This window comes from Lasioglossum baleicum, chromosome 10 (genome assembly GCF_051020765.1).
Source record: "Lasioglossum baleicum chromosome 10, iyLasBale1, whole genome shotgun sequence".
In the NCBI taxonomy this organism is placed as follows: domain Eukaryota; kingdom Metazoa; phylum Arthropoda; class Insecta; order Hymenoptera; family Halictidae; genus Lasioglossum; species Lasioglossum baleicum.
The window spans coordinates 8,057,347-8,083,154 of NC_134938.1; the positions used below are offsets into that span (position 1 = coordinate 8,057,347).

Below are 25,808 nucleotides of genomic sequence, written 5' to 3' on the forward strand. Positions count from 1 at the left end.
CAGGCGGATCTGTGTCGATGCAGATCCACACACGGAATGAGCGAGATCGAGAAGACGGATACTTGACAATGGACCGTCGACACGCGGTAATCGTGATCCTGTTGTAGAAGTCTAGGAACAATCTGCGAATCTTACGATTTTGTAATAGGTGACGTTGTTACGACGCTGTATATAATTATTAATCCTGACGCAGTCCGACAAGTTGGACGAGACCTTTAACAGGGAAAGAAAAAATGAATGGCGGAGAAAGACTGTTAAGATACTTTTTAAACGTGTTGTTAAACTTTTTATAGGATACCTCTGTAATCACTTTACAGTACATATCTTGAAGTAAGTTCCTTTATTAATATTTCTAGAAACAACAGTTGGGATCATTGAAAAATTGTATTTTTAACAAAATGTCGAAGCTACATCATGAAGAAGAAATTTCCACCCGTTTTATCAAATAACTCTTTATGAAACTCACTTTAAAATATGTACTACAAACTGATTATACAGGTATTTTGTATAAAATCCAACGTTTAACAGGAACATCTTTAAAATGACGGTCTTCTTCTTACCCGTCATCCTACCTTTCCCCTTTGACTCAAGCTTTGAGTCACTGTATCTTAAAAACTACTTTTTAATCGAAGTTTGTCGTATTCTAATATCATAGTAGTACTTTTAGAGAAAACAAATCGAATCATGAATCTAATATTTTGTCGCAAAATCGGGGACCAGTCACACCGAACACTACAAGAAGTTTCAGAAACGAAGATTGAATCGATTGTATATATACATTTCGAGTTAAAATCTCTGAAGGTATCTTCTCGAACATGTCGGACCACACGTCTCAAAACGCCATAGGCTCCCTATTTCCGGTAGACGCGCGTTCTCTTTGAACTCGAACTCGCGTACACCATTCATTTCCGCCTACTTTTTATTCTGAATAACATGGTCGCGTTAAAGAAACGGCATATGATTTCGTGGAGATCGTCATTAACCAATCATCGTAGATCATCGTTAATCATGCTTCGAAGTATTATCCATAACGCTTGCGCGATGTATCGCGTTACCATAATCTTCATGCATCGATCGCATTTAGATTATTCGTCAGAATATTATCGGATGATACGACTGAGATCTAGCGTACGATTATAATATATATATATATATATATATATATATATATATATATATATATATATAATAAGATAATAATATAGGTGACAACTTCAATGAACATCGATGAACGCATAACATCATCTTTCTTTTCGATTGAGTTATATTGAATTAAGTTTTTCAAAGTTTTCTGTACATTACGTCAGTATTCGACTTTCCGAGGAACGATAAAAATTCTTTGAACGTTAATTTCCAAGAAATAAATGAATGAAACTCCAAGAAATATAAATAGCATTAATAAGAAAGATGACGGAAAATACCGAACACGAAGAAACGTTGCGCCATTGTGAAAATGAAGTTGACCTGTTCTGATTATTGCTAAAATCGGTGGTCAAAATGGAGCTATTAATAGCTAATTAATGGAAAGTGATTTTGCTAGATTAATAATCGTATCAAGGCCGACCGTTACCAACAATGTAAGCACGGCTAACGCGTTCTTCACATCATAGTAATCCATCGATTCCCATCGGCGCTTCGATCATTAATTAAATTCCTGAATGATCGAGTAAATGAACGATCGGTCAGGTCAATAGTGTAAGTGAAATCTGTTAACTTATGGTGTGTACGCGATATGGCCTGATTGGCAGTGGGCGATCAATTGACCCTCTCGTTAACTCGTACCAATAGGGACGAATTGTTATCAACGTGCTTCTATGCATACATAATCAATTGGCCCTTTCCATGTACCAGTAAGGCGCGCCAATGTTTCGTGCGTAAACTATGTTAGCGGTTTCAATGAACGTAACACGAGCCATGAATAAAGAGAATTCGATTCCCGATCGATGGTAAACTATTCACAGACTGCGAATGCTATAGCACTTCGTTTAGGAAATTTCGATTATCGTCGAACGAATGAAATTCTTCTTTTACAATTACAATTCAATTTTAGAATGAACCTTTCCATTGTTTGCGTTTACTGTTAATATTAAAATTTATGAACATTCGCAATCTGATTACGACGTTATACAATAAGGTACAGTTTTGCCGAAGTTCTCCGAGCAAAGTACAATACCGAACAAGGTCGACGAAATTATGATTAAAACATATTGATAGTGCTACACTTTCTTCATCTTCCTTTTTGTATGTCATTTTTCAATTATTTATAATTCTTTTTATATATATATATATATATATATATATATATATATATATATATATATATATAAATGTGAGAAAACAATCGTTGACGCCGACTGCTGGCTACATAATTAGCTAGGACTCGAAATCAAAATAATTTATCAGCTAAGTATTTTTAATTAAGCGCATTCTAAGCACTGCGAGAAGTAAGAAAGAAATTGTTGAGTACTGAACGATATTTATAACATTTGTTTTGGCGAATAAGCAAGACACGTATTTAAAATTATAAAATATTTCAGTTCCAAGCAGACTTGATGATTCTTCTACTCTGAACAACGTTTTATTCTGGCGTGTCTATAAAAACAGGTATAATTACAAATATATCTCTATAGGTGCCATATATAAAATAGAAATCGAATGGAAACCTGTTTGCAATTTTAGTACCTAAGTAATTTATCCACACTGTGATTAGCAGTTTACTGTTTCTGACATGAACTGTAGGCAGGTAGTATGTCAAAACGAGCGACACGATTAATTCTATGTAATAATACCAGAAAATGATTATACTAATGATAAATATTATATTTTAATAAGATACTAATTGTGTTAAGCCTGCGACATCTAGCACTACAAACTCTATACATGTAACAGACGTTTTAGATATCTTAGTTTTTATTAATAAAGGCTTTAATCTTATAACAAAGAGTTTTAACACCGTTGTAAACTTATATACCATTTCATTTTCAAAAATGGAGGAACGAGTAATATACATCTAATACTAATATTATATTATAACTTAACATTACTTTGCATTTAAATAATTCTTAACAAAAGTGTGTCTCAATTTATAAAGAAATGCTGTAATATCTACAATTTCTAACTCTCCGGAAGAACTAATGATCCCTTTAAAATCATTGAAGTGTTCTTTCTTCAGTGTTGGTCGAATCTCTTCCACTGAAAATATTTTATTTTACTTTCTTCTCACGAGTATTACAAGAACTTTAGTAATGAAAAATCAAATACCTTTCCAGTGATCGTTAGAATTGGTTAAGCATACAAAATACTTATCATTCAAATCAACATTGTGTATGAAAAATGAAATTTGCACACGCTCATGTTCTTTGGGTTCGAGTAAGGATATACGGATGTCTAGATGCTCTTTATAAATATAACACGCGTGTTTAATTGCGTTCCATTTCAAGATCTTGTTTTCCGTACATTTTTCCCTTTCTGGAAAATGTCAAGCATCGTTTAAAATCAATACATTGAAACCTTTATTAATGCAGCATATTCTCCATTTCATTTACAAATTGAAATGTGAATACTTATATCGATCAAACAAAACAAAATGATCTATACTAAATACAAAGACACTTTTTAAATACCTTGATTTAAATCAATTATTTCCAAAGACATGTTATCCCTTTTTGTTTTAGCATTGTCCACTTTCTCTGTCAATATTGCACTCTGTTTAGATGCATTTGCAATTCTCTTGTCCACTTTTTTAAGCTCTAATCTTGTTTCATCAGTCTCGGATTTCAATCTTGCGATTTTTTGTTGTGATTCCGATATTTGATTCAATCTCAACGCCCTTTCCTTTTTACTCTCTAAACAGATCGCAAATTTAAGTTACAAAAATGTTTCACATTTGAAGTCATTTGAAAAGTTCGCGGCTTCAGAATAAAAACATACAATTTTCATCCTTAAGGTTATGTATGAAATAAACGTCGCTCGAGATGAAACAATAAAATTTTTAATATCATTGTCATTTACGGACGAATCCGTGAACTTTTCAAATGACCCGCGTGTTATATATAAACGTTATGTATATATTTACACAAAAACCGATTGCCAGATCAAGATTAAATAACTAGAAATTTGCATAAGCATTACAAAAGGACGCGACGATTCGATTTGAACATACGACTTGATGTTTACTTTATGATAACCGTGAATAGGTTCGAGAGGGAAGACTCCAATGACTTATCAATTATTACGTGATTACACATGTTTCATCAATGTAATACACCGAATACTGTAAAATTACAATTGTACCATTTTCATAATGAATCGCAGTGTCTACATTGGCGGCAATATTCGCATGATAATTATACAAATAAGACACCAAACTTTGTAACACAGAAAAGTCCCTGTTCTGAAAAATATGCAAAATGTCACACTGCAGATCTTTCTTCGTCATTTTGTTATTTATACAACAAAACTCGCAAACGCTTCTCCCAAAAAACTATAACGGTTTCGGCAAAAGGTGTTTACTAGGATCTCCATTCAAGTTTGAACCAGTTTGAACGCGCAGTGCTGCCAACAAAATAAATAAAGATTACTAATCCTTGAAGCTGAGCTGAAGCTGAGCACACTAAATGTGTATGAATGTGTATTAAAATCCTAATAACCATGATTATATCCAATTATATCATTATCACTCTTTATGTCTCGTATGTTTACAGCTCTAATTGATATCATTTTTTAAGTTTACATTCCACTTCGTTTAAAAGAAATTCATGTGAACTGCCCTGATGTACACTATACACAATACAGTATACATGGTACTGCACTTGACAATGACATTTCAAACAGTAGATAAAATTTAATATTTCATAGAATATTCGTTTTTCTTGGGAATAAAAAATCATTTTTTTTAAAAGGGATTTCTACAATTCTTCTCGAAAGAATACGTGGAGGAACATTCTAGACATCGTAAAAATTGCGGGAGTTTCAAAAGTTTGAAACCGGGCGCATGCGTCGCAAAATTTAAAAAATACCGCTCTTATTTACTACAAAATTTAAAAGTTATAGTTAGACTGCGGATCTTTATGCATTTGTATAGCATCTGAAAATTTTCAAAAAATGCTAGAACATAGAATTCAATAGAAATTAGTACCATTTTTATTTATTACAGATCTACAAAAGCTACTACAACTGAAAATAAATGTTTATTGGATTCCACTGTCTTAAAATTTGTCTATAAAAATTGAAAATTGCATGAACATCCGCAGTCTGGTTATAGTATAAGAGTTAATACATTTATCTAACAAATTTTTGTTCTGAATAGCTATTACAAATGACTAAAATTGTTTTGGCTACCAGTAACCATTAAAACAATAATCATTATTCGCCAAGACAAAGTTTTATTGTTACCGCGTAAACAATATCGTCGGTAGTCATCATCGTTTAATTTTTATAGTGAAAGAGCAATTAATGGAATAAATTGAAATTATAGTAGTAAAGATACGACAATTGGCAATCCTTGATAAATTTTATTAATTTATATTTCTTATTCGAGTCAAGAGATCTTTCATGTAACACGATCATACAATCGTTATTTACTCTGCTTAATTGTTTCCCAACCAAGATCGAGTTAATGAGTTACAAATTTGCATTAGATAGTCGCATAACTTGTACTTTGTGGTAACGAACACATGTGATACGAATATTATTCAAACAAACCTCGCCGATTTGGTATACTAAGACATGTTATTGATACAGTTGTCATCCACAACAGATCTGGCCCATATAAAAGTCTGGCAAATCCGAAATACAGCACACATCATCAATAGCTTGTCATAGCTAGCCGGAGCAGAGCACAAGCCGAAAATGATCTTCCGAGTTTTACCAATCTTCGTCATCTTTGGCGTAGCAGCTATTCTGGTAACGTATACGTTGTACCTTTGTATTTTACAATATTCTAAATTTTACAAATATTTTTGAACTCGTTTTCGCATATAAATGTCCTCAATTGTGCTCTTCAAGTCATCGTTTACTTATCTTTTTAAAAAATGTGCGTATTCTACTGAAAAATACGAACTTATAAGTAGACAGTGGATTTTATGCATTTATAACAAAACATTAAATACATCAGACGAATTTAAAAATACTATTATATTATTTTCGACTCACTGAACATATTAAGAAAGAAAATCGATTTTTATGTCGCTCCGGTTTGTCGCAATTCTTCCGTCCATAAGTTACCGGACACTTATTCAAATTTGGATGCAAATTTTTTGTTATTACACAGGACCTATAATATGAAATAAAAATATCCTATATATTTTAAAAATTTTAATTATTATTACTTATATTTTCTAAATTTTTTAAAAATGTAAGTGGGGTAATTGTTTTCCAATTTGGCTTCTAGAACGGTCCATAAGTTTCCCACAATTTCTCAATCTTTTTTTTCCAACAAGTCTAATCAAAATAAAACAATAAAATCAAGCTGGAATAGTATAAGTGTCCGGTGTATTTATGGACGGGAGTGTACAACGAAACATGAATTTTAATTAATTAATTGTCTACAGGCTGCACCAGTAACCGAGAACGCAACTAAGCCTGCTGCTTCCGTAAGTATAAACTGATATCTTTGCCATCGTACAGAATAAACTGTTTAACGTCCAATTAAAATGATTAAAGTAATAGGATTCGTTCGACTAACAAAGGTTTTCATTAAAACGTAAACATCGTTAAAGAATCGCTTACAATCATATTATTCGCACAGAATGCCGGAAACTCTGGCAAGAACAACGAGAACAGCAACTCCAGCCAAGATGTTTTTGCAAGCCTGCAGAAAATCATCGAATCCGCCGAACATGCTGTCGAACTACAAATGAAGGCAGCCGCTGACGAGGCTGCACAGGTTGCGAGCAATGTAACGCAAATAGTCTCAGACATCCAAAACACGACCCATGGTGTCGTGGGTGACGCGGCAAATTTGCTGGAGAAGTCTCTTCAGGAAATCCACAATGGAACAGCTAAGGTCTTAGCCGAAGCGAAGAACATCACCCAGAACCAGATCAATCTGGCTAAGGCCGACTTGGTCGCATTGGCAGACAAGATCAAAGACGGCGTTGCTACTGCGAGCAATGACACATCCGGCGTTATCAAGGACATCAACCAAAAAATAGCAAATCTCATCAAGAACGGTACCGAAGGTTTGGAGAAAGCCAACGCTGATTTAACGAAATCTATAATTCAGGTGCAAAATAACGCGGCTGAGATCTTCAAAAACGTATCACAAAACGCGGAGAAAGCCTTGCAGAATGCTCTGAAGACTGCTTCAAATCTAACACAGGATGCGGAGAAGGACGTTGCTGGTGTCATAGAACAAGTAAAACAGAACTTAGACAAAACTAGGAATGAAACCCAAGCGGTCATGGGCTCCGTTATTGGCGACATTAAGAATGCAATCGAAGGAATCAAACAGAATGTTACTAACATCATCGACCAAACGAAGGGCCTCATCAATGAAACGATAAAAAACATTGAAAACGAAGCTGACAAGATCGCCGGCCGCGTAAAGGACGACATTAAGGAAATTAGCAAAGTTGTTGCTGATACTAAGAACGAGCTTTCCAAGATCGCCAACGCGACCGTGGAGGCCATCAAGAACACCACAAAGGCTGCTGCAAGCGAAATCGGCAAGATCGTTTCTGGAGCTGCCGACCTAGTCAACAAAACCCAGGAGGACATCTCAAAGAACATAGACAACGCCATCCAAACTGCACAGAAAATCGCTGACACCATCCAGAAGAACATCCAAAACTTGAATGAAAAAGGCAATGAACTCCTCCAAAACGTAACGCAGGCAGTTGAACGCGAAATCAAGAATGCCGAGGAGAATGTTTCCAAAATAGTAGGCGACATCAAGAACGACATTAAAGGGCAGCTGCAAAACGTGAAGGACGTTATTGGTAACATCACCACCGACGCCGATAAAGTCAAGGAAGCCGTGATAAAGAATATCGAGGAGATTGCCGACAATGTTAACAAGACTATGGGTAATTTAGAAAACGGTCTGAAGAACGTGATTGGCGATGTGAGGAACAATACTAAGAACATCTTCGACAACCTGAAGAACATCACAGAGGCTGGAGTTAGCAGTGTTCTGAACGGTATCCCGAAAGCGATCGAGAACCTTCAAAATGTGACTCAGAACATTTTGAGCGATGTGCACAACGTCACGCAGAACGCTTTGAACGACGCTGCGAATATAGCCTCTAGTTTGAACCATAACATCGCAGACTTTGCTGGTCACGTTGCGGACGAGGCTGGCGATTTGCTAAAGGGTGCTGAGTCTACCGCTCAGAACATCACCGCCGGTATTTCAAATGGTATTCATAATGTCTTCCAGGGTGCGGTCGGACTAGCTCAAGGTGTCGCGAGCCATGTTGCCAAAGGATTGCAGGACACGGCTCACACTGTTGGAGACGGTATAAAGGACGCTGTGAACGCAAGTGCTGATTTTGCTGGTAACTTGGCTCATGGTCTTAACGACGGTGTGAAGGACGCTGTCAACGCAGGATCTCATGTCGTTGCCGGCTTGGCTCGTGGTATTGGAAATGGATTGAAAGATGCTGCCACTGTAGGTAACCAGATCGTTGGCAACTTGGCCCATAGCGTTGGAGATGGCTTGAACGACGCTTTAAATGCCAGCAGCCAAATCATTGGTAGCGTGGCCCATGGTATTGGAGACGGCGTAAACAACGCTGTGAACGCTGGCAGCCATGCCATTGGTAACTTGGCCCATGATATTGGAGACGGCGTAAACGACACTGCGAAAGCTGGTAGCCAAGTCGTTGGTGGTTTGGCCCAAGATGTAGGAAACGGTATAAGCGACGCTGCGAAAACAGGTGGTGATATCGCCGGCAATGTGGCCAACACTATTGGAAATGGTGTAGCTGACGCTGCGAAAACAGGTGGTGATATCGCTGGAGACATTATAGACGGTATTGCTGACTTATTCGGTTAAATATCGAACGCATGCTTTTCATATCATCTGCGATGGATCAACAACGCCAAAAACGGAGAAACCATTGAACAATTAAACAAAATAATTTTTAATCAAGAAAGAACAGTAGCAATTTTTAGCATTAAATTCTTAATGAAACAAACAAACAACTGACCTGCTGAAAACTGATACAAGCTTGGTTGAAACGAAACATTATACGTTATTTTATGTTGTAAGTAAATTGTTACTTGTTGCATTAATAAAAATGAGTAAATAAAAACTGTGTTCGAATTCATATCACTGAAACGTTATGTTAGATCGTGGCTCCGATGGATGTATGTCATTCCAACATGCCACTTCTGTCATTTCCAAATTCCCATCTTCCGTCAACGTCAGAACTTGCTTTCCTGAGCTGTCTTTCAGCTTTATGGATAAATCCGAGTCGGAGTTTGGTATAGCTACCATTGTGGACTGCATGGGTGTTTCATTGATTTCAATCGGTTGCAAAACGCGTACGTATAACGGCTGTCCAGGTGTACCATTATCTATCGTCAATGTTCATAATGAAAAATAGGTTTTATTCGAATGTCGTTTTAAAGGGAATTCTTACCAGAAGCTAAAATGTTTTGAATGGGTAAGTGTTCTGAATTTGATAATCTTATAACAGGTATGTTCTCATTGTGATTTGACATTTGTGGCTCTGAGTATGCGCTGATTGTCATCATTGGTAGGCTAGGCTGCATAGATTTGTCTAGGATTGGAATATCCATCACCGTCTCGCTGATATTTTTCATACATAATTCTGTAAAACATTTATTACCCTACGTTAATAAGTCACAGGGAATCGAATCACTGCTACTATAAAAGTAAACATTTAGAGAAACCTGAATGTCCATTTTGATTCCCATTTTGGTCAGTTGTGTGTTTCTTTAGATCGCAATTATGGGATTCTTGCTGATTTCCAAAAAATTGTATACCACACTTATCGCAGACTACTTTCTGTATAATATGTTCTCTAACATGATGCACCATAAACGAATTATGAAGAGTGGTGTATTGGCACTTATCGCATTGCAACCAAATATTACTTTTCTTATTTTTGATGTCTTCGTTAACGTAGGAAGGTAAGGCAATGTCTCTTTGTCGGAACTGGTGATTGGCTACAGGTTGACCTTTACATTTCGTGACCTGCGGTGGCTGAGAACGTTTTTGTTTCTCGTTAATGTCGAGAAGCTCTCCTTCCTCTAAGGAATACTTCCGCTCCAAAAATCTTAGTACATTATCGCGCAGAGTAATCATCTCGACTTCGAGTCTATCGAGCGTGTTAATACGATTGGCACAACTTCTACAGATAACGTCATCTTCTGATATCACTACCATATATCTGTGGTACGTAAAGAAGATATTAAACATGAATAAACGAAGTGTGCAATTCAAAAATATAAATAAAAATACAACGTAATACCTTTCGCCAACTAGTTCTCCAAGTTTCTCTATTACTCTAGACCTGGACGTTTGTGTTCTACAAGTAGCCAATGCATAATGACGTCCTTGAATAACTGCATCGCAAACAAAGCATTGTAAATCACCTAATGTCTTTGATTCGTTACAACTATCTGGAATACTGGGAACTGTTACGTTTGTACAATTGTTAGTAACATCTTCCGGACATGTGTCAGGATATTGACCAATTGACAACATTGTAGCTGTATTTGTCATTTGGTGAACGAAAACGATTAGTTTGAAACGAAATCTAAGGTTAAGCCTAACGATGTAGGATGCTAACAATCACTGTCAGCAACCAATACAATGTACGTGACCAGTTTGTAGTTTATATCATCTATACTTTTGGTACATTATACAAAGATATAATTAATAAATGTTTTTATGCTGTACCATATTATTAAAAAATTGACGAGTTTGAATCATTTGAATATGCGAATACTTGCAGAAGGGAAATCTCCGATACTCGATAATTATATGCCACCTTGCGAAAATACTTAAAAGTAAAAAATATGAAGGTAAGTTCGAAGAAATCGATCTCTGAATTTTTCTTATGGTTTCGCAGAAATTTATAAAGACCGAGTTGTCTATGGTGAAACGCAAACATTTGTAATAAACATTTTATTGGATCGAAGAATGAACAGTATACGTAAGAGAAAACCGAATACCGAGATCTCTGTATAATAGTATTTATTGTAATTATTTATACGTGATAAGTTTAGCGAATTTATTATACGTCCATTTACATTAAGAATTAAAAATCGACACTTATAATTCTCCAAAGAGTTTCACCAAATATATTTTGATGCACAAATAATCGCTACTTTTACACAACTATACTTAGGATGCTTATACGAATAATTTCCTTTACAGTTATTGTTAACATTAGCGTCACTAAATATACTTAAATGGTGACTTCTTGAATTACAAAGGAATTGAACATTGTGAAGTTTACAGCGTTTACCGTACATTTCAAGCATATCCAATATCTCATATACGCGAAACCTAAAATTTAACAACTCCATTATGAATTTTTTCTGTTTTACAACTCTGTAAAACGTGTTAATGATAAACGATCACCGAACTTAAAATTCTCTACAATTCACTTATATGTACAAGAAATTCATGGGAACACGAAGTCCATCAACTGATTCACACTTTCGTTTGTTAATATTATTTAAAGTAGTTATACTTTAGACTTTGTATAAAATAATGCTGCAGTATGAAATAACGATCGCAAAACTTCTCTACAGCTAACGTTTACGATGTTTTGCACACCTTGTTTGTAGGAAAATAATAAAATACATACATATATATACCATATATGGATATGATTGAGACGTACTAATAATTCTTGGACTTTACATATCTATTTTCTCAAGTTTCACTACTTTCACTTCCTGTTTCTTAATGTTCTCCTTCTCGTCTATCTCATTTTTCTCGTTGTCTCTTTCTTTATCTTTCCCAGGATGTTGTAGTTTCTTATCAGAATTACGAAACCGATCGTAACGAGAATCTTCATCGTCGCTGGATTTACCTCCCGCCTCTGTTTCCCTCAAAATGTCGCCTAAATCTTTGTCGACGTCGTCCCACAATTTATCAGCACTGTCGCCATGATAAAGATCATGATCATCATCCTCTTCTTCAGCCTGTCCATTCTTGCTCTCATTCTTAATAGGCTTATCGGGTTCAGAAACGTTTCCTTTCTGTTCAACTGGTTTACCAGATTCCGTAGCGTTCGTGGCATCGGGTGTAGTAACCACTAATGAATTATTTGCAGACGGTGGCTCAGAGCTACTTGGCGATTTAATGTTTTCGGTGGTATTTACAGTATTTGGTGCGGAAGTTGTGTTAGCAGACGATGATGTTTGTAGATGTATTCTTTCCGCTTGTCTTCGCAATGCCTTATCATCGTTATCACGTACATACCTACATAAAATAATTCATATCAATAATTGCGTGAGCTGGGAAAATTTATAAAAAATTCATCTCCGAATTTATACCGTTTAAGATGACTTCTCGTCGAGCAATGAAGCGCTATCGCTCTTTCGTTGTTTTCACTTCGTGGTAAATAAGTCTTGCATAGTTCACAGAATTGAACCTCGACGCGTTTTATATATTCGGCTCCAACCTTGATCATCTGTTTACTCTTGGGTTTCTTCTCTGCCTCATTCGTACCTTCGTTTTCCAGTTTTTCTTTCTTCTTTTCTGGAGATTCTTCGTCCTCTGCTGAAAGTAATATTCTTAGAACATACATCAAGTACAACCAAGTCAATAATCACAATCAAGTACATCAAGTACATACCGTCAACATCACCTACAGAATCCAAAGTCATGAAATTATCAAGATTGACTTCTTTGTCATCTTCCTCGGGTCCGCTGGAGTCGGCTTCTGCTTCGCCGTTTCCAGCATTCATTCTCTCTTTCAATGCACTTTTCCTCTGAGAATATAATAGATATAGGATTTGTTAATTTATCAAGGTGATGAAACAATGCAGGTTGCATCACATCCATGTGGAGAACTAGATATACTATAGAATAGAGTAGAGTAGAGTATAGAGTATAGATTCCATACTATAAAAACGATACCTTAATGTGATCCAGAGAGCACATGTGAGTTTCAAAAAGCATCGGTGATCGGAATTGTATACGACATACTCTGCAGAATGGCGTGAGGAATCGTTTCATTTGACGATGAGACTCTGACAATTGATGTACCGCTTTCAACGACCTATAATTCAGTTTACAAATGGGACAGAACATGGTACGCGATGGTAAAGTGCCGCGCACTGCATCACGAGCCTCGACACGTCGTTGTTCTTGTCGTTGCAAAACCCGCATCCGTGTCAGAGTTGCCTTGTGTCGTGATGCGATTCGTCTCATAGCTGCGCTATGACGGCCCGAGTACAAATGTAGCGAGTATTCTTTAAATGTGACGCTACGGTGAGCGCAATGTGGACAAGTCAATTTAATGAACTTCCTTCCATCTCTCCTACTAGGTAGTTCATCGGAACCAGTAGTTCGGCCATGATCAGTTTTATCATTATCGTCTCTTTCCTCATCGTCACCATCGTCTTCGTCATCCTGACGACACACATAATAAAAAAAAACTTGCCGTGTAAAGGAAATACTCATATTGTCTTTTAAAAACAGGTTATTTCAATTAAGATATTGTGAAATTCAATATACTCTGTATAGCTAAATATTTCGTTATATCGATCGTAAATTTGTTCACATAAAACCTGTATTAATGCTACTCTGTATAGCGTTCAACATACCTCGTGCTTATGATCATCCTCATCTTCTTTCACTTCATCGTCTTTTTCCTCTTCATCTTCGGTATTTTGTCTTTCCCGCTCCTGTTTCTCTTTCTTTCGTTTGTCGTCTTTTTTCTTTTTCTCCTCCTCCTCTTCCTCCTCCTCCTCCTCATCGTCACGTTCATGTGGCTGAATTAATGTTGTTCAACATTATAGTAAGTATTGCCGTTGATAGCTTGTATTATGTTACACACAACGCGGAGGAGTGTACAGGATATATAAAAATGATACGTCGTGGCATCAAGAGGCGAATCTACACCTCTGATCTACATTTCGAAATGCACTCGTCGCACAACTATGTTCATTGCATATGCCTACTGATCCTAGGATGTACACTCCCATCCATAAGTCACCGGACACTTATTCAAATTTGGATGCAGACATGGTACTTACTAAATTTTTAAATATCCTGTATTTTTATTTTTTCTAATTTTTTTACATTTCAGTGGGAAAATTTGTATAATTTGGATTCTAGAACTGTCCATAATCATCCCACAATTTCTCAATCTCTTTTTTTCCAACATTTATATCCAACATCTAGTCAAAATAAAACAATGAAATCAAGCTGCAAGCTTTTATCCTTTAATTACCATTTTGTTGAAGACAAGTAAGTGTCCGGTGATTTATGGACGGGAGTGTAGGTTCATTCCGCCATGATCAATCATTTTTTGCATCCTGTAAAAATAGCTAATAGGAATGTTGTGGAGTTACCTTTTCGTCGTCATCCCAATTACTTTTATTATCATCATCCTCTTCATCGTCATCGGAAAATTCAGCGTTAATAGCTTTGGTCATCTCTCTATCCTTGTCCTTCATGCTGGTTCCTGATCCTGACTCCTTTTTACTTCCGGATAGCCTAGTAGTACCGCTACTAATGACACAGCAATTTTGTTTTGACTTACATTATTTCCCTTCATTTTGTTCTGGTTCCTTTGTCTTTCATTATATCGTCGACCAAAACTTTTTTTGTCTTAGTCGACATACGGTAAATATTCGCGATATATTACTTTTATACTTTGTTTCTGTTATCCCCCATTTAGATATGAATGAAATGCATTTCGTATTGCAATAAAGGTCTTTAACTATTCAGCCTTTTTGCATCGCATTTATATTGTGCTCTTACTTTTATATGTCTTTCGCATTTTCGCGCATCTTAAAATACATCTAAGAAACAACGTTCTTATACGCTCGTTTTTATACTGTTTTTTTTTTAGTCACCGCTATGTGTAAGAATGACAAACGTAATGATCTCGTAAAGTACAAGTATTATAGTAGTTCTCATATCAAAATTAATTACACTGTGTTTCGATCGATACACACACACACATATTGGTTATCTATGCGTATCAGAATTATCAATTCCCTCTTTATTAGAACCCTGCGAAAAGTTTTGCCTCTCGACAGTAGAATATTTGGTATTTCGTGCGATCATTTGTGTCATGTTTTTTTTTATAATTATTATTTATTTATTATTATGACAATTTATAATTACTTTTTTATGTATGTATATATATATATTTTTTCTGTTACCAGGTTTTTTATATTTTTTTATAACTTTTTATATGTCTATCATCGTCTTTCGACACTCATGTCATATAGTCGGATTATAGTCAGTTCATTTACTGACAAATTAAGCAAGCAGGCTACTAGGACGGTATTGCAGTTGGTAAGTGATTTATTAATTAATTACCTCCTGCGCATTTTGGTAGTTGTCATGCGCACACGCTGGATGTAGTCTCGCGATCGCGATCCTAGCAGCTTGCGTCGATTGTCGAGTGAGTGCAGAGTACGCTTGCGAGCCATGACGACGTCCGATCGAGAGCTCATGCGATGGAATCCACCCCCTCTTCCGCTGCCGCGTGTTGAAATGCGACCTCTGTAATTTGAGCTTTGATGCGATATTCGCCCTCGGCTCGAGTTATATCTTTGTGTCGGAGGTGCCATTTCGCTAATCCGAGGGGGTGGTGGAGGTGCATAGCTCCGTGATGCTGAATGACGGTCCTCTGAGCGGTGGTATGACGAGGCTCGCTCGCTCTGTCTCTTGTCCTCATACACGGCCGAGGATGACGATCCCTTATTGTCGTCATAAGGTGTTGACGCAGACGAGCCACCATACGACGAAGAATACCTCTGTGAGCCGCTACCGCTACCTCCACCCTGCCAAATCAAATTCAATTGTGCTCCTTCCCAATGCATCTTTTCTCTCTTTCCTGCCCTTCTCTCTTTCTTATTATTTTTTTTTCTATTTTGACTCTAGATACATTTCTCCCTATCTTTGTTTTCCCTCCTATCATTATTATCCTTCATACGCTTTTATACTCTTTTCTCTAATTCCATCTTATCCATTCTCTCGCACTCCCTTATACACCTCTCATTACAGTGCCAATCGTCTAGTACAAAATCATCCAACTTTTGCATCGTTACGGTCACTACACCCATTCCCGTTGGATCACCGAAATACATTTTTTTTTTACTTTTTTCCCTACAATTGAAAAGCACCTACCGTTATGTTCGATCTCTCATTATTTCAAATATAAATACCGCTCGATCTTATTTTGTTATGTAAAAAGGATCTTTACTTTTTTTTTCGAAAAACATTTAACAGTGTCCTTGCCGTTTTCGTTGGCTGACATGATCTCTGAATAGTAGCTATGACCAGCGCTTTTTTTTTATTTCACTTCCTCGAAGGTATCGAATAAATTGAATTCTGCGTAATTCTGGGTTAATCGCTGATAGACCTTTCCAATTTGAATGATACTCATGTACGTAAAGTGGCTTATTCGTATAATTGCTCTATATATATATATGTATATATCTGATGGACCAGAAAACCAACTAAAGCTAATAAAATTGTAGTTCTAATACACGTATTCCTTGTACAGTTTTTTCTTTAGGGATAAGGTACACGATGGAAAAATACTTTGTGTATCTCCGCTGCTGTGCAAAGCTTTCCAGCATGTATTTTAGTATCGAAGTCTACCCTGTGTGTACAAGGCAGAATGATTACATAGATGTAAAAAAGTGTGATCTCTCCCAGTCATCGTTAACTGAATTATAACACAGGATACTGCAGGTTCGTTAGATTGGAAAGGTCTACGATTATTCTGATATTACTGACAATTGATTTTTCTTTTCCTCCCAATGAACATTTCGGAACTGATGTAATTTGGAAAACTGCGTGACGCAGCGATTTGTTAGAAATTTGTGCGGTGTGGCAATGCAGCGATGCTTGTCAACAGCTCTATGACTGATTCTGCATTGTGCAGGAAATTGGTTCAGTCGCACATACTGCCGTACAGAAAGAACAATATAGATGTAACGTCAGTACTTTGAAAGTCATGCTTTTATATGTATATATATATACGTATATGTATTTTTATCTATCCATCTGTTCATTCTGATATTTTGCAGGTTGTTCTCGATATTATAATGCAACTGCGTGCAGGCAACAACATAAGTACCATCTAGGTGTATTTCATCTTTTTTTTTAATTATGTGATGTTTTCGCAGTGTTCCACCAGTAGTGTCCCAACGCAAAAAGAATGGGTGTTCAAGTAGCCGTTGGCTCGTCGCTTGAAAGGAAAGTATGACGACTTATGAATGCCTTGCCTACTACTTCAAAATAATTTTTTTTTGTTTTTTTTTTTAATATGTATATAGACGAGTGTCCTGAAAAATGCTTTTTCACATGAAACGCGTAACGATTCGAAACTACGTGGTTTTTAGTCTCCTCGATAAAAGTCTTTCAGGACCATCGTTTGTTCGTACTAAGTGGTTACAAAAAAATTGCAAAATTCTCTGTGAAACAGGACTTTCAAGATGAAAAATAGTTCTTGACCACAGCACTGCAGGAGATTCGAACAATGTAGACTAATATGTATTTGAAGTATGTCTCATAAACAATAACGTTTCTGCGTTCATTTTACAGCGTACATACCTGATAAGAATCGCTTCTCATCCTTTTACGGGTCGAATCACTGGACGATCTGTGCTCGTCTCTACCAGAGTAAGAATCCTGAAACAAAGAACGTATATGTCTTACGGTGAGTATTAGTATTGTCGCGGAGTGTTTTAAACATTTGATTTCACGACAGTAACAGGAATTCCGCAATCAAAATTTATACATACACATACCCTGGGTCTTTTATAACTGTTCGAATGTTCACCTCTTCCTCCTCTACTCGAGTATCTTTCTGATCCACCTATTGGGAATACAAGTATGGATAATATTGAATAATCCTGTTTGTTCGAGGCTAGTGTTTGTGTTTAATTATAAAATGATAAATTAGAACTAACCAGTGTTATATTTCGAACGAGAATCGTAACTAGTAGTCGAATATTTAAATCTCCCTCCTCTAGAAGAGGAATAAACTCCTCTACTAGATATGTATCCTCCCGTTGAACCACTGTTCCATTCATTTCCGCTGCCACCACCTCTTCCTCTATAAGAACTACCTCCCCGTGAACCGAACCCCCGTCCACGAGAACTCATACTAGAACTAAAAAGAAATATATATATAAGATATATTGTCTTGTAATATAGTAAAATCAAGAAATATATCATTCAGCTTTTAAAGGTTACCCTTTAAAATTAATTTGATCACAACAGTAGGATAAATTAACATCAAGAAATATATCATTCAGCTTTCAAATTCGAATTTATATAATGAAATTAATTTGATAACAACAGTATAAGAAAAGAAAAAATAATCTTATTCTCTTATAACTAGAAAATTTAGCTATATGTATATGCTTTACACTGTTACCAACCTGGATTTAATATAGCTGTAACTCATAATTACGACTTGTGGATGTCAGATTAGGTGCAAAAAGTCTGTATAGAGAAAACAGGAATTATCAAGACATTAAACATGATATACTAACAATTTCATTATCTATATTTTCTATGATCGGAGACAATAAAATTGCAATGATTCAACAATCTATAAAATGCGTAGAATGTGACAGCATTGTTGTTCAATAATGTAATTGATCAAATATGCAAAATCATTGCCTTGACTGCGCATCTTAATGCACTTCAAAAAATGTTTAAAAAATGCTAGAAAATAAAATTCCACAGAATTTAGTACAATTTTGATTTATTTCAGATCTATAAGGACTACTACCACTGAAAATAACATTTTAACATTTACAAAATTTGAAATACTCTGAATTCTGTGATTATTTAGCACTATTTTCTCACAAGTGATCATTCCTTTCGTGAATTATTTACGATATAAAATATCGAAACAACTAAATAAACAAGTGTCTCTGTCGTATCAAGAAATACATAAAAACAGTGCTTTGTAAAGAAATACTTCTTTATCAGAAAGGAATAATACACATACGTTGAAACTTTTTTATTGACAATAAAATTCCAATGATCCAGCAATCTATAAAATACGTAGAATATTGTTCAATAATCACGTAATATCATCCCTTTCGTGCATTATTTACAACATAAAATATCGAAACAACTAAACAAGTGTCTCTATCGTATCAAGAAATATATGCAAACAGTAGCGATTAATGTTACTGTTGCATTGTAAAGAAATACATTTGTATCGGAGAGGAATAATACATATAAATGAAATTTTTTCATTGATGCTTACATGTCTATTGCACGCATACCATTCCGGCATACACTTGTGATCCGTGTATGCTTGAATTTACGATCAAATATGTTGCGTGTGTTTCTAAGTAAAAATCTAGAATATATCGAAGAAAATCATCTGTGTTTCTATTGGCATAATCAATAACTGTTCGTTTACTATGTATTTCTTAAAACGAATGACTCCACTCGAAAATCAAATTTCGGAATAACCACTTATCTAGGAAAAACGTGTACTCGAGAATTCCAAGATGCTTACCTGATCGAGACGTGTCAATTTTCTTTCACGAGACGCGATTCGAAGAAATTTCGATTAGTAAACTTGATGTACTTTGCGTAAAATTTCTTACACATGCCGTGGACGCGCGATACTGGTAAAATGTCGTCTTTCCCTTGGGCTGTGGCGTCACTCTTCTTCCGAGTTCTTCGATCGCCGGGAATGATGGAATAGAACCGGAAGTTGTGTTACCACCGTATTTTACACACAGTATATATATGTTTCAACAATGTATTCATTTATTGATCTTACATAATAAAAAATACAGTGATTAATAATCGTTAATAAATTTATTCTCTCCGGTGTACATTTAATATTTTACTCGTCCTTACTATTCAGATCTATTGAACTTGAACCACGTTATACATATGCACATCCTGAATCGATCGTCATTTAAAGAATTTCAACGAATATAGCATAAATACTAAATATATATATATATATATAAGTCTTATCTCGTTTTCATTAAAAAGTAATTGAAATCGAGTATCAAAGTTAATTATTATTGTAGAAAATGAAATAATTCATTCTCCTCTCTGATTGCATACGTTGGGTTACAGGGGATGATAAAAGAAAGTTGCTGTCAGTCTTATATAATTTTTATATGATACATTAAATATATCAGGGATTTTTGCAAATTCTTTGCACACATACATTAATATTACATAACGATTATAGTAATAATCAAGTAGATGATGATTTATAGAATTTTTCTTGTCGAAGTTATCCAAAACGTATAACTAAAGTCTATATAAATTGATTGTAAGTCAGTAAGTAATATCTGTTGTTTCATTATTTTATTTTAGACGAGAATAATGTGATTATTTGAAAAAATTTTCATTGTAACGGTGTAGATGTACAAATACATAATTAATTTCGCCTTGTTGGTTATTCTTAGTTCTACGTGGACATGCAGTATACTAATGTATTAGTCTACAAATAAAATTCCACACAGTACATAATGAAACCTATGTAACGTGAAATATCAGTACATCATTGGCATTTGAAAAACAGAGAGATATAATTTTAGTAATATTAGTCTAATTCCTTTGTGTTTATAGTACAAGTTTACTATTTACAGAAACCAAGAACATATTTGAATGTGAATAGTATTTATAAAGATTAATAATAAATATCAAAAATATTTTTATCAGCCTAATAATTAAGAATACAGTAATATATCTTTTCACACTTTCTCCAGAAATATTCTGTAACACGTAATAAATAAAATATATAACGAAACATTCGTATAATGAAAGTGCGAGTAAGGTCTGTGTGAGCATTCATTCAATTTTAAATTTACACCTCAACGAATGATCATACAAGAAATATGAAGAAAGTGCATACTTTTTGTAATAGTCTTACTCTCACTTTTGTGCATAAGAGTGAAATTATTGAATATCTCTACTTCCAACGATGTTACGTTCGAAGTATAATCATTAAAATTATAATAATCAAAGTTATTTTTGTGTATAACACATCACATTTTCATATACGTAGGCTGCAAGTTCTCTAATACGCTTGTATGGTCTTGAATCAGACATTAAAGCCGTTAATTTCTCAGGACCTCCTTCTTTTACGAGCAGTTTGCAATACTTATGAGCTGCGGAGGAGAAATTATAATTTCATTAAATTAGACTTATTAGATAGTTCGATATTCAAATGAAGATTTCGTATACTTACGAGTAAATTACAATTTTATATACTTACGATAAACATTTGTAAGATTAGCAAGAGCCCAAACCGACCAATGCTGGCATTGTGGTGTATGATATACATCTAACAAGCGTAATAAGGGTTCAAACGAACGATAATTGATATTACGTCCAGTACGTATATCCCACTGTTCGATAGCTTGGACCATAAGTTCTAGCACTTCATCCCGACTTGGACTTGTCACTGTCCATGCCTCTATACCATCGGATGCTATGTGAGCTAGTATACCCGCAGCGTTATATGATATCTGAGACCAGAACATGTATATTAAATATTAGAGAAATATAATTGCTAAAGATACGTGTCCAAGATTGCAAGGGTGCGGGACGCGCCTTCTCATTTCTCGATGATGCATGCGATGAGGTTTTCCAATAGTCAGAAGATCAATCTAGGCCACAGTCGCCCTCAAAAGTTCTATTTTTACGTTTACGAGGCATAATTTACATTATTCGGCAGCATGTAGCTGTCGCAGCTTTATGAAAATAGCTAAATGCGCAGCTTTATGCTGCCGAATAATGCAAATTACACCTCGTAAACGTAAAAATACGACTTTTGAGGGCGATTGAGGCCAAGATTGATCTTTTATCTAGCGCTTCTGAAGGCGCATCCTGCACCCTTGCAATCCTGGAGACGAGTCTACCCCCTTAATCTAATCCAATCTGATTTCCAGAGGTGTGCGAGAGCCGAAAAATGTTGGGAACCCGTCCCGATCCCGAATAAAATTTTTGACTTGTCCCTACTTGACATTTTCGGGTTCTCGCACACCTCCACTAATTACTATACCTCGATGACTTCACAGTCCGTATGTAATAAACTTGCAAAAAGACTAATATATTGTTGCTGTGTTAAATGTACTCGGAGATGCGGCACCTCAGCTATATTACCAAAAAGTCCCATCATGTTCTTCAATAATTCTTCTCTGTGACGGTATTTCTGAGCAAACTTTATTTGTAAAAATTTAGTATTTTTTAAAATTATAATGTCATATAAACTGTGAGTGTGTATACCTTGATACATTCATGGAACAGACTCATGCCATCCTCATTAAGGAATCGTTCACAATTTATGGGAGTCTCGTCAGTCATGTTCCACATAGTTGACCATGCTACTTCCAAAACATCGTCGCATATATTAAATGTAACCCTATACCTAATCAACTCAAACATTGTCTTGATACAACCGAGACTTCCTAACAAACGTTTTTCTCTGCCCGTTACTTGACACGCTAAACTGTTCAAAAGAAATATTGCTATACGTTGTACGTAACCCTCTTGCTGCGAATGCTCCGCTGAATGTATTAGTAGTTTTACCAGTGTTTCATAATTCGACATCTTTCAAACGACAAATAACATGGAACAAAGTAAACAGATTTTTACTCTCTGAAAACATGTTACAGTGAAAACTAAATACATATTGCGATTCAAAGAATTTGTACGTACAACATCCTGCGGTATACGGAATTGGCTCAATGTCAGACAACCGTTACGCATCATAATTTCCTCGTCGTTGTAAATACTCATTCCAGTAAGAAGGATACGAACAATTCTTTCTTTCACTCTAGTTTCTATTTCATCTTTTTCTTTCATTTTTACAACATAAAACAATGTTGCACTGTAGGAAAGATGTATTTTGTATTCAACGGAATTCTTTGGAATTCATACTTTTCATTATGCAAAGTACCCTGTAATTTATGATTAAATACCTTCCGGATATTTGTATATATTTCTCATCTGGATGTTTCTCCATCGCATCCAATATTACACAAAGACCTTGATCCATTCTGTGAAAGTTTTCATATCTATATACATGATAAAGATCGTTTAGTACTTTTAATAATAGATCAACTTTATTATTCATGCAAACATTAGCAGCTGCCAGTATTTGGTCTTCGTTCGCATCTCCTGCAATCTGATAAGAGAAAACATGATTTATTTAACAGAACGAAATAGAGCAAATACAAATAATAATTATTATTCTGTTGTGATTTACCAATTTTGCTGGAATGTTACGTAGTCTACATGCTCCGTCGCTCGTCGCGTATAGCCCTAAAAACTGTAAAGGCCTGTTCACTCTAGAAACAAGACCCGGTATATCACATAGCTTATTGTCACTCGTATTATCCAATTCGCAGAGAGACGTCTGTTTCACATTTTGTACTCCGTTATCTACTTTATGTACTCCTGCTAAGTTTGTACCGCTAATATCCAAAGAACTCAATTGTGGTAAACTAGTCACTATGTTGTGTAGATCATTAGGGTTTGTAAATACTTTGTGTGTATTGTCGGATTGAGAAATATCCAAGTGGCTAGTCATAAATAAAACAATGTTATTAGATATTCAATATGAAAACATCACGCGTTACATGGGAACTGTTCTACATACCTCAAATTCTTTAAATGACTAAGATTCTGAATGAAATCCTTTGCAGAACTATCGATCCTGACATTGTATAGAACTAAAGATATTAGGTTTGGAAAGAAACTCAAGAACTGGAAACAGTCTATCGTGTTATAAGATAGATCCAGATGCATCAACTTCGGCAATCCAGACAATAATAAATGGTAGTTGATATAATCATGATAACGACCGACCTCTAGATCCAAGCTTCGTAGGTTCGGTAAATTAAACATTCCTTGTTGCTTGTATTCTGACAATCAAAGAATATGCGCACATTAGTCACGTGCGTTTCTCTTGTTTCATATTCTTTGTAAGCAGTTATTAATTTAAATATCAATTACTCGCATATAGTATTTACAATCTCTAAACATTAAATTTAGTGTTTCAAGCGTAAACAAAGGGGCCTTCTACACTAGCAAATATCTACTTCACGTTGAAATAGTGATTTTACTAACTAAAACTTGATTTATGTAGGAGCCATTACGTAGAAAGTTAACAGAAATATTTTACTCGATTTTATATTGAAAAGTAGGCTGGTAAAAATGATTTTCTATACTAGAATTTGAATTGTTCTCAACAAAAATATTAATTACAATCTTACCCTGAGGTATTGAAGTACTGAAGGAGTCTGATAATCTGCGTAATGTTAAACTTTGCAAATTCTCCCCGTTAGCGTTTATATAGTCTATAACATACGGTTCTACGAGAGGGCAATCGATTAGTTCTAATTCGACTAGCTTATGACAAGTTAGATACTTGGTAGAGCGGTCAGTCAAATTAGACCTTACGATCTTGACACGCTTCAATTTAGTTCTGGACATATCTCGAAATATGTGAAAAAATTCATCGTGCCAGTTTATCGTTTGGCTACGTATAACATATTCGATGAGTCTGTCGCATATTTCGCTGGGCAAGATCAATCCTTTGGACAGATTTCGTACAGAATCTTCTTTCAACCATTTTTCTTTTCCTGAAATAACATTCGGACTCTCCGTATCATTGTCTTCTTTCTTCCTTTCCTCTTTGACCGAAATGATATCGAGATTTTTGCAAATCACTTTGAAACAAAGTTCGGTCAACGTCTCCGAGCCAACGAATAGATCTACACGAAAGAAATCACATAGATCCGCCATTCTGTACGGAAATATGCACAAATTGCATAAAAAGGTTCATGAGAGAATGCTCAGCAACAATTATGCAATTTCAACTGTCAAAATGCATCAGCTGAGACGTTAGTGCCCAAAATCGTTGTAGCACTGTCTTTTTTTTGTTTACATCTTCTTCCGTTCTTTATCGGCAAGAAACCACGTCGATTTACATTAGCTCGGCACAGTGACGGATTGCTCACTGAATCAGGCGAAAATAAATGTTGTCGGGCCTTGAGAAGGTCACGAAATTCATCCACCACCAAATTGCTGCGCAACTACGTAGTATATGCTCGTAGTACTTGGAATTTTGACATTTCACTTGATCACCGTAGTGATGCTGATCCTGAATATATTCGACTATGAATATGTGTACATTACATATACACATATGTATGTAGATGCAACGTGTACAGTAAATTGGAGTAAATGCAGACTCAATGCAGACCAATGTAGACTGATGCAGACTGTAGAATTTAGAATGTAGAATCACGGCCACGGCCGTCCGGGCCGTCTCTACCTTAAACTATACATATTTATAGATCCGACACAGGTATACAGATTTTGCACTCCAAATTCACCTTTTTTCAAATGAATTTCAATCTTTCACTGGAGAAAATTCAAAATTTTATTTATTACATAGTGTAATTACTATACATATATATAGACTGCGGATCTTTATGCAAAATAAAATTGTTATACATCAACTGTTATACATAATATGAAATCTGTATTTAAATTATTTTCTCACAACTTGCTTTATTTAAATAAAAAAAATAGTAAGAACAATATATATGCGAACTTACTTATGACAAGATATATTTGTATCACGGTTTTGTCATTTTTCCAAATGTTTACGAAATAA

General features: G+C 35.4%; 5 protein-coding genes across 13 annotated transcripts; 1 reads left to right on the top strand and 4 right to left on the bottom strand.

The window, feature by feature from the left end:
* Positions 1-2,298: 2,298 nt before the first annotated feature.
* LOC143212850 (uncharacterized) lies at positions 2,299-4,620 on the bottom strand. The gene is made up of 4 exons (XM_076432089.1): positions 4,294-4,620; positions 3,624-3,845; positions 3,262-3,468; positions 2,299-3,192 (listed from the first exon to the last, which is right to left on the bottom strand). Exons 1-4 carry the CDS (start codon positions 4,436-4,438, stop codon positions 3,041-3,043), a joined length of 726 nt encoding a protein of 241 aa, XP_076288204.1. The 5' UTR covers positions 4,439-4,620; the 3' UTR covers positions 2,299-3,040.
* A 1,230-nt stretch (positions 4,621-5,850) lies between these two features.
* LOC143212561 (uncharacterized) lies at positions 5,851-9,513 on the top strand. The gene is made up of 3 exons (XM_076431470.1): positions 5,851-5,904; positions 6,552-6,597; positions 6,720-9,513. The coding sequence occupies exons 1-3, from the start codon at positions 5,851-5,853 to the stop codon at positions 8,996-8,998; spliced, it is 2,379 nt and encodes a 792-aa protein (XP_076287585.1). The 3' UTR covers positions 8,999-9,513.
* On the bottom strand, positions 9,071-11,011 carry LOC143212848 (uncharacterized). Of its 2 annotated transcripts, XM_076432087.1 has the most exons (4): positions 10,443-11,011; positions 9,862-10,361; positions 9,588-9,779; positions 9,071-9,522 (listed from the first exon to the last, which is right to left on the bottom strand). In XM_076432087.1, exons 1-4 carry the CDS (start codon positions 10,694-10,696, stop codon positions 9,275-9,277), a joined length of 1,194 nt encoding a protein of 397 aa, XP_076288202.1. In that variant the 5' UTR covers positions 10,697-11,011; the 3' UTR covers positions 9,071-9,274. The 2 variants fall into 2 exon arrangements, with proteins under 2 accessions (XP_076288202.1, XP_076288201.1); XM_076432086.1 differs by having other exon boundaries at positions 9,862-11,011.
* Positions 11,012-11,157: 146 nt separating this feature from the next.
* LOC143212842 (uncharacterized) lies at positions 11,158-19,862 on the bottom strand. 7 transcript variants are annotated; one of them, XM_076432074.1, is made up of 12 exons: positions 19,668-19,862; positions 18,568-18,631; positions 18,094-18,296; positions 17,932-17,999; positions 17,735-17,812; positions 15,488-15,954; positions 14,509-14,665; positions 13,759-13,926; positions 13,070-13,564; positions 12,786-12,921; positions 12,484-12,709; positions 11,158-12,409 (listed from the first exon to the last, which is right to left on the bottom strand). In XM_076432074.1, exons 2-12 carry the CDS (start codon positions 18,591-18,593, stop codon positions 11,842-11,844), a joined length of 2,592 nt encoding a protein of 863 aa, XP_076288189.1. In that variant the 5' UTR covers positions 18,594-18,631; positions 19,668-19,862; the 3' UTR covers positions 11,158-11,841. The 7 variants fall into 7 exon arrangements, with proteins under 7 accessions (XP_076288189.1, XP_076288187.1, XP_076288186.1 ...); XM_076432072.1 differs by having other exon boundaries at positions 14,509-14,668; XM_076432071.1 differs by having other exon boundaries at positions 17,926-17,999.
* Positions 19,863-20,268: 406 nt separating this feature from the next.
* LOC143212844 (protein zer-1 homolog) lies at positions 20,269-25,450 on the bottom strand. 2 transcript variants are annotated; one of them, XM_076432079.1, is made up of 9 exons: positions 24,400-25,450; positions 23,784-24,048; positions 23,391-23,706; positions 23,104-23,309; positions 22,841-23,012; positions 22,409-22,732; positions 22,185-22,334; positions 21,396-21,648; positions 20,269-21,288 (listed from the first exon to the last, which is right to left on the bottom strand). In XM_076432079.1, the coding sequence occupies exons 1-9, from the start codon at positions 24,929-24,931 to the stop codon at positions 21,146-21,148; spliced, it is 2,361 nt and encodes a 786-aa protein (XP_076288194.1). In that variant the 5' UTR covers positions 24,932-25,450; the 3' UTR covers positions 20,269-21,145. The 2 variants fall into 2 exon arrangements, with proteins under 2 accessions (XP_076288194.1, XP_076288193.1); XM_076432078.1 differs by having other exon boundaries at positions 22,185-22,343.
* Positions 25,451-25,808: the final 358 nt, after the last annotated feature.

Coding starts and splice junctions, on each gene's coding strand:
- LOC143212850 (XM_076432089.1), bottom strand. CDS start 4,438: ATGACGAAGAAAGATCTGCAGTGTGACATTTTGCATATTTTTCAGAAC. Junction 3,846..4,293: donor TGCGATTCATTATGAAAATG/GTACAATTGTAA, acceptor CGATCTGTTTAG/AGAGTAAAAAGGAAAGGGCG. Junction 3,193..3,261: donor TTCTAACGATCACTGGAAAG/GTATTTGATTTT, acceptor AAATATTTTCAG/TGGAAGAGATTCGACCAACA.
- LOC143212561 (XM_076431470.1), top strand. CDS start 5,851: ATGATCTTCCGAGTTTTACCAATCTTCGTCATCTTTGGCGTAGCAGCT. Junction 5,905..6,551: donor TTGGCGTAGCAGCTATTCTG/GTAACGTATACG, acceptor AATTGTCTACAG/GCTGCACCAGTAACCGAGAA. Junction 6,598..6,719: donor TAAGCCTGCTGCTTCCGTAA/GTATAAACTGAT, acceptor ACATCGTTAAAG/AATCGCTTACAATCATATTA.
- LOC143212848 (XM_076432086.1), bottom strand. CDS start 10,696: ATGACAAATACAGCTACAATGTTGTCAATTGGTCAATATCCTGACACA. Junction 9,780..9,861: donor GAATCAAAATGGACATTCAG/GTTTCTCTAAAT, acceptor AATGTTTTACAG/AATTATGTATGAAAAATATC. Junction 9,523..9,587: donor TCAAAACATTTTAGCTTCTG/GTAAGAATTCCC, acceptor CATTGACGATAG/ATAATGGTACACCTGGACAG.
- LOC143212842 (XM_076432068.1), bottom strand. CDS start 18,593: ATGAGTTACAGCTATATTAAATCCAG. Junction 17,813..17,925: donor ATAAAAGACCCAGGGTATGT/GTATGTATAAAT, acceptor TCTTTGTTTCAG/GATTCTTACTCTGGTAGAGA. Junction 14,669..15,487: donor ACTACCAAAATGCGCAGGAG/GTAATTAATTAA, acceptor CTGTGTCATTAG/TAGCGGTACTACTAGGCTAT.
- LOC143212844 (XM_076432078.1), bottom strand. CDS start 24,931: ATGGCGGATCTATGTGATTTCTTTCGTGTAGATCTATTCGTTGGCTCG. Junction 21,649..22,184: donor CGGACTGTGAAGTCATCGAG/GTATAGTAATTA, acceptor TTCTGGTCTCAG/ATATCATATAACGCTGCGGG. Junction 21,289..21,395: donor TAATCTTACAAATGTTTATC/GTAAGTATATAA, acceptor TCTCCTCCGCAG/CTCATAAGTATTGCAAACTG.